Here is a 10,891-nt window from a genome sequence, read left to right on the forward strand (position 1 = left end):
GTGGAGGGGATGGGGGAACGGCTGTGTTGGCTGCTGGCCAAGGGCTGAACTGTAGAAGTGATCGGAAGTTACTTGCACCACTAAAAATCAAGGGCTTTCTTTTCATTTCCTGGAGGGAATCACAGCGATAACTCACAGCTCCACGCTGCTCTGCATCCCAGCATTTAATGACAGAAAAACAAAGAAATGAAGCAAAAATGAAAACTCGTAACCATAAAGACAATATACCTGTCAAGAGAAATGAGTACCCTACACTGAAGTGCTTTCACTTGATTACTGTCAACTTTTCAGCTGCAGCAAAGCACTGATGAATAAACACTCAGTCCGGGCTGCAGTAATGCTTTGAGTTAGTCTCAGTTAAGAGCCGTAATTCCAGGAGAGACTGGTTCTCAAAAGTACTTTGACTTCATGATCTGGAGATCACTTCTACAGTTCATTTTTCTAAGAATTGAAAGATCTTTTTTGTAAGCAAATGCACAATGTGTTAGATGCCTGTTTTTGTCAGCATGAATTGCACCTGCCAACTCTGCTAACCTGGCACGTCTAGATCCACTACAGTAGCTACTATCAACTAATGGGGAGCAGTTTCATCTGCTCAGTAGTGTGCCAAGAGCATTATTTTGGTTTATGTCTATCAAACAGTGCCTTTCAGCATTTTATAATGCTGCTCCTGAGAAGAGGAAGCCCTTCCATCAGGTAACAAGGCTATGGAAAGGGGATACTGTCATTGTTTTAATGTCCTTGGCTGCTGGGGCCAGGATACTGCTTTGAAGTTAGAGCTGTCCTCGCTCAGGTTGGGAGAGTTGGAGGGGATCAACGCTTCCTGCACAAGCATTAGGCTGGCAAAGGAGAAAAGTAGGGTTGTTTTTGTTTTGTTTTTTTCTGGGGGGCGGGGAGTTCAGAAGAGTATTGGGATCATCAGGATGAATAACAGGACCAAAGGTTTCTGCCCAGGTTTCCTGGGCTATATTGTTGCTTGCTGTCTCACTCCCACCCCAAACATGCTGCTTCTGCCTTACTGTTGTCTTTCTCAGTTGTAGTCTTTCCCTCTCTGTGAACTGTACAAGCTCTTGGCTCACATTCTGAGCTGGCTGTCTGTTCTTCCTCATATCCACATTGTTCCTTTGTAACTCGTACAAAATGCTCTTTGTGTATTATTTTGACTAGTACATATTTTTCTAATCAGGCTTTTGGCTTGCGCTGCTTCAGTACCTCAGACCGCAGTTGTAGATGTTGATTGAAACTCTGCCTTAGACTGTGCTGACGCACTTGCTTACTATTTTACTGTAGCATTCCAAGTCTCAAATGTGTCTCCATGAAGGGTTACCCCCTCACCCCAAGGTATCAGCCTGCTTCCCAAACCAGCCAGAGTTTCAGATACCATCTTTTCTTTTAAATGACTTCTGTTGGGTGCTAGGAGAGGTCAAACAGAACCTCCCTCCGCCACCCCAGACCACTATGTGGGTTGTAGCCACCAGGACAGAGCTCGTGCCGCCCCACAGATGTGGTCAGCCTCTAGTGAAGCCCTTGCTGTGCAGTACCATGCCCTTCACTGGAAAGGATGGAAGGACATTCCTACAACCACTTGTTACCTGCTGGAGCTCAGGCATGCTCCCCTGAGCTACGGTTTGTGCTTTTAGGAGGTGTCAATGCCCAGATCTCATGTGCCTTCTTGTTACTGTAGGCAAGAGCAAGCCATAAGCTTTGCAAAAGGAGCTTGGCAGAGGAGCCTGGGCACACCCATGAAGGTCTGCTTCATGTGCTCAAGAAACTTAGGACTGGATTTTAAAAATACCAAACCAAAACAAAAACAACAAAAAAAAACCCCACAGTAAAAATTGCAAAGCTGCTCATACTAAACACTGGCTACTTGCATAAAAATAGGGCACCTTGCCACAAACTGATTTTTGCGTCACAGTTGTACGCTTCGGTATCTCATTCTCACATAATGCTTGTGTGGTGGGCTGGTCCTGGGTCTCCTGTTGAGGAGGTGACTCCCATGTGCTTCACAAGAAGTGCAATTTCAGATGCTATCAGCACAGGCCTTGCAGGCTTGTGTTGGGAGCTGCTCCAGCCCCTAAAAGAAGCCAACCTCTTCCACTCAAGATCTGGCTAACACAAAAGTAATTGTCTCCTAATCATAGATGTTTAGGAACTGCTGCTAAGAGTTACATTAGCAGAGTCAAGGCTGCTGACTACCCGGGCTTTTACCCAGCTGGTGCGTTTGCATGGAGTAGATCTACACTGCATTGGATGTGTTTAACTGCCATTCCTCCTTGCCCATCAACTTGAGTTCAAGTCACATTTTCTACCAGTGTTTAAAGCCAGAATTTTATTCTGCTCTGTTGTTGTGCTGCAGCTACCTTTGTCAGATGCTGTCCTCAAGAGGCTGAAACCCTCCACCATGTTCAGGGAACTAAGGATCGTAGCATTACTGAGAAAAGGTCCAAAGCAGCTCTGAAGCCTAAGTTTGATGTGACAGGCCAGAGCTTGGTCAACTGCTGAGCAGGGATGGCATTAAACTGTAGCTGTCATGGTGGAGTACTCCTTCTGCACAGTAAGTCCTGTGCGTAATAGCACCTCAATACCAAAGCAGGTGCAATCCCACAAACTACTGCAGTGAAAAAGGTTTTCCATTGACATGAGACTCTATGGCAGAGACAGCCAGCCATTTAGGCACACAGCTACTTCTAATCTATCACTTTCAGAGCTGTGTCACTGCACAGAGCAGTAGATTTAAGATTTACTACTTCTGTTGCCTTGCCCCTGTGTAGAGTGGTGTGGTATGGGATGACAGCCATTCACCTCGGAAGGCCACAGCCAGTACTCCATATGTCCAGCTTGCAGTCACATTGGGCTTTCAGCGAAGGTCTGCACCAAGCTTATCATCACATCTCCACCCCTGCACAGCCCAAGTACCCCACCACTGCTCCCCTTACTTTTTATTGCTGACAAAGTGTGTAACACTTGGGTTTAGGATGTATCAACAAGCAAAGCTTTATTGAATCAATACTCAGTATTAAAAGTGTTACTGTGTGATACACAAAGCAAGGAAAAAGGCAGTGGTTTTAAAAAAGAAAAAAAAGTCATCTGCTGAATGTATGTCCCCAGCACTACAGTAACTATTGTCTGTTTCACAGTAGTTAATAACATTTAGGGAACGTTCTTCTTGTAGGAGGATCTCAGCAGAGCTGTAAGGGGTTTTGAGCCGTGCCCCCTCACTGGGCATGAACAAGGGCGCCCGCTCCCTGGCCATACCCAAATCCCTTGGGGCCAAAGTTCTTTGCGTAACAACCTGTGAGAAAAATGAACATCCAGTAGCTGAGGCTTCTGGCTTGTCAATTAGGAACAGCACTCCCCAGGCTAAGCCCCTCAGCCACCTCCCGTTAGTCACCACAACACCCCAATCAGAAGCGATGCTTAAAAACATCTTGCTAAGCTGCGTAACTGCCATGACTGAACCCAAGAGCTCTGGCTGTTTGGTCAGCATAGCTCCCAGCCTACTCTGTGAGCGCGATTCATACACCAGTTCTGCAGCTAGATGGGCATATGCTGTCACCAAGCCACTATGTGGATCAAGTTTATGTCCACGATGCCACGCAAGAAGGCATGGCAAGGTGGCAGCTAACTTGTTTGTTTGCTCTGCTCTGCTCTCTGAACCAGGCAGAGGGCATAGGCTGCTGCTGCATTACTCGGTCTGTAATGTTTTGCTTGATGCAGACATAAGCTACACCAGCAGCTTCAGTAATATTTATTTATCAGCTTTATTCCTATGATTTATAGAACACTTCCATCTTGACAGAAGCCTGAAAGTTTCTTAGACCAGGAATAAATTCAGTGTCTGTCCTTGTAACACGTTACCTTGAACCATAAACAAATGATCTTTGTTTCTTTCCTCACCTTTACAATAGATTTCTCCCTCTTTTTCAGTTAGGGTTGTAGATTCTAGGCTTTTTCCACACTTGGCGCATCGGAAGCAGTTTTTGTGCCATGGCTAGGGAAAAAACAACAACACAGAAAGATAATTTAAATATACAGAATGCCCGAGTTGTTTGTAAAAAATGCATTAGAGAAGCTTGCATCAGTATTGTCTATAGGTGACTGGTGCAATAAAAACTAGTTCAAGCGCACCAGTAGTGGACAAGGGCATCTGCAATTCTGTGAGAGGCCCAAAGCCCTGGATTCCAGATAGATAGCAGCCTGCTCAGGGCAGCGTTTTGAAAGGTTTGGGCTTACTCTAATCAATTCAGAACAGATCTTGCCTCTCCAGAGTGAGTCAGATAGCTGGTAGACTGACACACAGTTTTACACAGTATTTTCAGACAACATTCCCCCTTCTGCCAAAACATTCAACCTGCATCATAATCAAGGGCAGGTAGTGATAGAACAAGGGGCAATGGTTATAAACTGGAAGAGAGTAGATGTAGATTAAATATTGTGAAAAAATTCATTACTGTGAGGGTGGTGAAACACTGGAACAGGTTGCCCAGAGAAGCTGTGGATGCCCCCTCCCTGGAAGTGTTTAAGGCCAGGTTGGATGAGGCTTTGAGCAACCTGGTCTAGTGGGGGGTGTCCCTGCTCATGGCAGGGGGGTTGGAACTAGATGGTCTTTAAGGTCCCTTCCAACCCAAACCATTCTATGATTCTGTAAGCTGCACACTAGAACACTGTTCCCTCCTCCACAGGGAGAGCACTCCTGTAGTCTGCTTCATGCCTCTGGCATGAGACAATATTGAAGCTTCACCTCTGAAACCCAAGGGGAGCGCTCATCACCCTGCATTTCAAGTGCTTTTTGTTTAATGAAGCTGAAGGCTAGATTGATTTTACTATTTCCAATGTTGAGAAATGCAATTTTAAGGTAACCCTGCCCCACAGTTGGTTCCCTCCTGGAACCTACATAACATACCTGGCTCACATCAATGTCCACATAGCAGATGCAAAACAGCACATGCTTCCTTACCTTTCCAGCTCCTATTACTTTCTCTGCCGCATAAACAGAATCACCACACCTAGAGCATTTCTCTGCCCCGACAAACTTCTGGGCGAACTTTGAAGTGTTTGGATTTGTTGTGGGTCGGTGGGGAGAGGGCGTGCTGAAAGAAAAGGGACATTTGTTGTCTTCACTCTTTTACTAAATGACCTCTTGCTCTTCTTAACAATACTAACAGAACAGAATCCAACACAGAGCACAGCATACAGTACTTTTGCAAAGCTGGAGAGGTTAGTTACCAGCAAAGCTCTCTGATTACACTTGATAGGGGAAACAAACCCAAAAAACTACGGAACAAAAAACCGAGGAGAAAAGCCATGCTTCAAAGGATAGTAAGAAGCTACTGTAAAGGCTAGTTTTCTGAGGAGCCTTCAGCTTTTGACTTCTCTAAAGTGCTGAATACTCTATCAGGACATGGATTTATCAGATAGTAAACTACAAATAATTCTGTTAAATTCCTGTCCACTGCTCATAATCTGGAACCTGAACTGATCACTGAAGCCAGCTGGAGAGCATACATCATATAAACATCAAGCAATAATTTGGGAGCTTGCATGAAGCAAGTTGCAAGGCATACCTCAGCTTCTTTCCACATGCTTTGCTTTACAGCAAGAATTTAATCAGACTAAGAAAGTTTACTATTTAATAGGCCTTTTGGTTTTGGCTATAATTAAGCACAAATGGTTCTTCATCTGCCACTTAAAAATTCATTCTTCTTGTAGCCCCAGATTCTCAGCTCTCCAAATCCATCCCTGACAGAATCTGCTGAATATTTGCATGTGCAGCTTATTTAGAAGAACAACTCAAGATCCAGTCACCTCTGTGGTCTCGTGCAGAGCCATCAGCACCTTTGTAATCCAGTCCCCTATGGCTCACGCATTGGGTTAGTGCATCTTTACCTGCACTAACTCCTGCTCGGATGGTGCCTACTCGCACAGTCACCAGGGGAAGCTTTGTGCACTGCAGGCTACGCGCCCTGCGTTTGGTTATACCAGGATATTTTGCAGCATTTCTATTCCAGACAACACAAACTAAACAAAATCCAGCCTGAGGGACTCCTCTGAAAACAGTACTGAAGGACAAGGGTCACGCACCCTCATCTCAGTTCACTCACCTCTCAGGCTTGATGCCCAACCTCTCTCCCCTGTCCATGTTCAGCGTGCCTGCCCCCTGGCCATATCCGTAACCTTTCGGCCCATACTTTTTTCCATAGCAAGACTTGCAGTAAACTTCAGCATCATGAATCGCTACAGTTGTGCTGTCCAAGTTTTTCCGGCAGACCACTGGAGGAAAAAGAAGTTAAATTGCCTTAAGGGACCATTTCCATCAGCACATGTAGTAAGCTAAAACTCAAGTGAGAAGTGATGTTATGGGTTTCCTTGTCCACAGTTCTTCCTATTAGGCTGTGAGACCGCCAGAGATTAGAGGGGGCAGGTTGTCGTTTGAATTAGTGAATTATGCTTAGCCCTATAAAGGGCCATATTCCCTCCCACTTCTTCATGACCGTGACATTTAAAGCCTGGAAATTCACTGTGGTTTGATGAATGAAGCTGCTCAGAAACCCAGATAGCACAGTCAGCAGTTTCCCCTGACAGATGCCATACAGCATGAAGTGAAAGTCTATCGGTGCAGAAGAGCCCCTGTCCTGCCCTTTTGGCCAGGGTGGGGTTGGTCAAAAAAACCTTGAAGGTTTTTCCTCTCCCTCAGTACTGGTTTGGGGTAGAGCTGGGACCGTTTCACAACTGTCACTGGAGGGGCTGTACTTTCCTGGCATTCTTACATTGTCCTTCAGCACAATGCAAGCACCCTGCTCAAGGTTACAGTAGAAGGCAGAACTATTTCCTTCTTAAACCTTCTTTTGTGTCCCAACTGGCGTGATCTTTCTGTCTGCAACAGCATTGTGCCTGTGATAAAGAATTTATGGAAAAGAAAAAAAAAAAAGCCTTGACTTTTTTGTTTAAGAAGAATTTTAAGGTCTTCAAAATATAGGGCGACCTTTGCTTATGGCATTCATTAGCTCCAAGGTTCTTTTTATAAGACACAGATATCCAATAAGTAAATCAACTAATGCATGTTTGCTAAGTCTACAGACTTTAACCCCAGTAGAACTATGCACTAAGGAAAAGCAAATACTCAGACACACTAGAGCCATTGTTTGACTGTAAGTTCCAGGTTTCTTTTAATAGAAACTCCCATAAAAGGCTGAAAATGAGGCAGCCGAGACATCTAATCTCTTTTTGTGACTGCTGTAGAGCTAAGGGAAAGGAGTGTAAGTGCGCCGAAGCTCACACACCAGCACAGCGTGCTGATGTTACGCTGCAGACTAACAGCAAACTGGCTTGAGAGCCACTTTTAACTGTGGCTTAGATGAAGAGGGCTAAAGCCTAGCTCTGCCCATAGGTATTAAACACCAGCAAGCAGGTCAAACCAATACCTCAGGTTTGCAATAAGGTAAAATTCTCCGATTCAGACAGACAGGCTCTTTGTTGGCAAAACAGGAGCCTCCGATTCACAGAGACCCTTTGTTCCCCTCATCTACGCAAAAGCCTTTTCAGCAGAGAAAGCAATTTTCAATGCCTCGCTGGGCTTGTTGGTTGGACTGGAAAATAATGCCTTGGACTCCTTTCATCTGAAATAAACCACAGGCCCCCGTGCCAAGAAAGTCTAGGCTTTTGGCCATGCTAAAGTACTGACAGCTCTGCTGTGCTCAGGCACGCTGGTGTCCCAGTCTGCACGGGACTTCAGGGCAGGGGTTTGACCACTGTTTTTTCAGCTGCTGCTGGCCCCAGGACCACTGGGAGAAGTTCAGCTGAGCTCAGATCAGTGCAAACAGGGCAAAAAGAAAGCCACTGGGCTTCCTCCTCTGCAAGAGCAACACTTAAGCTGGGTTTCCATCCTAAAGATCCTTTTGACTCCTCAGGAGAAGGCTGGGGGGTGTGGCTGGGTACTAAGTGCTCTGCTTTGGGAGGGGCATCCTATCCATCCCACACGGGACAGGCAGAATAATATCTCTCCAGGAGACAAGCTCTCCCTTTGGCACCACCAGGCCCAGGAAGCACACAGGGAAGCAGGATGCCCTACCCGTGATGGACAAAGCCATCTCTGGCTCTTGCTGTCACCTGTGTGTCACGGGTGCCAGCTGAGCCTGTGACGTCTCCTGCGGACCAGCACCTTGCTGTTGTGACCCCCCCAGCTAGGCCAGAAGAGGTTTTTGTAGGGGAGCGGGAGGGGAATACTTACTGCAGAGGAAGCAGCACCGGTGGAAGCTCCTCCCATCGCACTGCACCTCCTCAGCGTGGTAGACGGTGCGGCCGCAGGCGCCGCATTTGTTGCCGCCTCCCCAGTTGGGCATGATGGCTCTGCACGCCCAGCCAGGCAGGAGGAGAGAAGGGGAGAGGTTTGTTAATCATGGTGTCCTCCATCACCTCGGCTCAAGGACAGTTGGGGTTACAGGCTCCTTTAAACCAGGTCTGTGAAGTTTGTGTATCAGAGCACAAGCCTGCAATTTTGCCAACTGTTTAAAAACATGACCTGCCACTGCGTGAGACATTTTTGTGATCAGAACAACTTCTCAGCCGTTCAGATCCCAGACCAGACTTAAAAGCTTAGGCAGGCTCTCTACGGTTATTTGTAAAAGCAGATGGACTGGCAAGAGGAACAGGGGCTGCTGCTGCTGATCAGCAAGAAAAATAGAGGCAGTCTTCACAAGACACGTCCTCCTGTCCCTGCCCAGTGTTTTGAAAAATTACATAAATTGGATATGCACAAATTACAGTTTCATGCACAAGGGCTTTACTGTACCTTGAGCGAATGCCCCCCCAGATGGATATAATTTCAGTTTCTATGCTTCATTAACGCTGGGCCTCTCGTCTGGTGGAAGCAAACCAATTGTGCCAACAATGGCATTTTGTTTTACTGCAGGACCTATCATCTGGGACACAGTACAAGCCAAAGTTCACCCCACTGGAGAACCACTTCTTAAGGCTGTAGGGACATCCTGAATTCCTTTGAGATCATGCCTGCACTTCAAAGAAGTTTAATGGGGATTATTTCACAGAGACTCCACCACTACTACATGAAATGCACCTTTACCAAACAGGTATATGAACCAAACCAAACTGGTCAAGGGGCCACAGCTGCTTTAAAGTCCCTCTCATGCATTACTTGCAATGGACACTCAGAAGGCTGGTGGGGGGGGACAGGGGAGGCACCATCACCCATCATGTCAAACTACAGCCTTGGGAACAGTCTCCTACATTGAGCCAGAAGCAGCAACTATCCCGTCTCAAGATGAGCTGCCCCCTCCCCAGCTCCCCTGCCCTCATGCCACCACCACCACCAGCTCCCACCCATCTTGACTGGGAGCTCCTCCCATTAACCACCCTGGGTTAAAGCACCAAAGCAAAGCGCTGCCCACTACCTTTGGCTTTTCTGGGGCTTTTCTCCTTCTGTCTTCACCAAGGGTTAACATAGTTTGTTGAAGGCTCATCTCCTAGTCATTGCTGAACTGCCCTTGACCAATGGGCACTGGTTAATGCTGGTTTGCTCCCCTGAAGCTCACCACCAGAAGACCACCTCTCGTAAGCATGGAGGCCAACAGCAGACAGAGAGGGTTACCGATTCAGTGAGCCTAACCCAGTGGAGCTGCTCAGGCCCCAACACCCCCCTGCTCCCTACTGACCCTTGTTTCAGACAGGGTTTCTTGGTGAGGACCATGCGTTTGCCCAGCAGGAAGCCCAGAGGTCACCTCCTGCCACCCTACCCCACCAGCAGCACCATTCCCTCCCAGCCGGCTCCCCATGCAGCACTGTGGAACGGGTCAGCTATTGGGGATGGAAGGAATTTATTGGGAGCTTCTGACTTGGCACAACCCACCTCCAGTTACCCTTCGAAGCTCTCCTGCATCAGCTAGACAAGGAGAAGAGACACAGGACAGCATCCCCACACAACACCCATGGCCTGCTGCCTTCAGGCAGCTTTGCTGCTCATCCCTATGAGCCAGGAGCAGAGGACTACCCATCTCCAGTTGCCCCCTGCCTAACAGAGAGGAACTGGAAGTGCTACTGTGATGCAGGGAGGCAAAGAGGAGCACTTTGCTTCAAGATCCCCTTCTTCTACAGTGCCCTCACCAATGCGAGGGAGAAACCCCGGTGCAGAGTGAGGGTTCTTGTGGGAGCCTGGCTCTGCCTCATGCTCCCCGGGCAAGCTAGAATGGACTCACAAATCCCATCTCAGAGCAGCAGTTTTACCTAAGCCTGAATTAAGTGACCCTGCGAAAACAAGCCTCCTGCCCAAGCAGCCTGACCAGGAGCTGGGCAGTTTTAGGGATGCAGGGAAGGTTGTGCGGTTCCCAAGTCAGACACGCTGCCAAGTAGCTGTTACAAGACCTTTGTCCGAGCCAAGCAGTCAGCCATTCATGTCATGTGGGAAAGTAAGATTAGTTTATTAACCTGAATTGAGGCATCTTAGGTACATTCCTGAGCAAAGGCTTAGGAAATTTCCTCGGAGTAGCTGAGCAGTACCATTTGTACACTGACACTAATTACTGAGATATCCCTTTGTTTAATACTTCCATGGGATTAGCACCATTAGTACTCCATGGTTTAGCACTGAGACCCTGACTGAGCTCATAAAATTAGTTTTATGACATTTCCCACTTTGCCTTTGTCATTTTTGGCACAACTGTAGAGTCTAAAAATTAAGATTCCATTTCTTTTATTCAAGTGCTTGGCTATGCTACCACACAGCAGCTGCCATCAATCACGGCAAAGAGTGTCCTCAGTTAAAGGGAATATAGGCTGCACAAAGCTTTGGGAAAGGAATGCGTGGATTGGGGAAAAAAAAGAAAAAAAAAAAAGAAAAGGAGAAGAGATTCCTTTGCACTTTGTTTGCTTTCCAAAA

General features: G+C 46.9%; 1 protein-coding gene across 2 annotated transcripts; it reads right to left on the minus strand.

Annotated features, from left to right (window-relative positions):
- Positions 1 to 2,972: 2,972 nt before the first annotated feature.
- On the minus strand, positions 2,973 to 8,361 carry CSRP2 (cysteine and glycine rich protein 2). Of its 2 annotated transcripts, none has more exons than XM_010167301.1 (5): positions 8,231 to 8,361; positions 6,105 to 6,273; positions 4,961 to 5,093; positions 3,901 to 3,994; positions 2,973 to 3,295 (listed from the first exon to the last, which is right to left on the minus strand). In XM_010167301.1, exons 1-5 carry the CDS (start codon positions 8,340 to 8,342, stop codon positions 3,219 to 3,221), a joined length of 585 nt encoding a protein of 194 aa, XP_010165603.1. In that variant the 5' UTR covers positions 8,343 to 8,361; the 3' UTR covers positions 2,973 to 3,218. The 2 variants fall into 2 exon arrangements, with proteins under 2 accessions (XP_010165603.1, XP_010165604.1); XM_010167302.1 differs by having other exon boundaries at positions 3,219 to 3,295; positions 4,979 to 5,093.
- Positions 8,362 to 10,891: the final 2,530 nt, after the last annotated feature.

Source organism: Antrostomus carolinensis, unplaced genomic scaffold, assembly GCF_000700745.2.
Source record: "Antrostomus carolinensis isolate BGI_N321 unplaced genomic scaffold, ASM70074v2 scaffold27504, whole genome shotgun sequence".
Classification (NCBI taxonomy): domain Eukaryota; kingdom Metazoa; phylum Chordata; class Aves; order Caprimulgiformes; family Caprimulgidae; genus Antrostomus; species Antrostomus carolinensis.

What these genes read in the sequence shown, in the direction of transcription:
- CSRP2 (XM_010167301.1), bottom strand. Translation starts at nt 8,342, where the DNA reads ATGCCCAACTGGGGAGGCGGCAACAAATGCGGCGCCTGCGGCCGCACC. An exon ending in CCGGTGCTGCTTCCTCTGCA is followed by an intron (nt 6,274 to 8,230) that starts GTAAGTATTCCC and finishes TTTTTCCTCCAG; the next exon opens with TGGTCTGCCGGAAAAACTTG. An exon ending in GGGAGAAATCTATTGTAAAG is followed by an intron (nt 3,296 to 3,900) that starts GTGAGGAAAGAA and finishes TTTTTCTCACAG; the next exon opens with GTTGTTACGCAAAGAACTTT.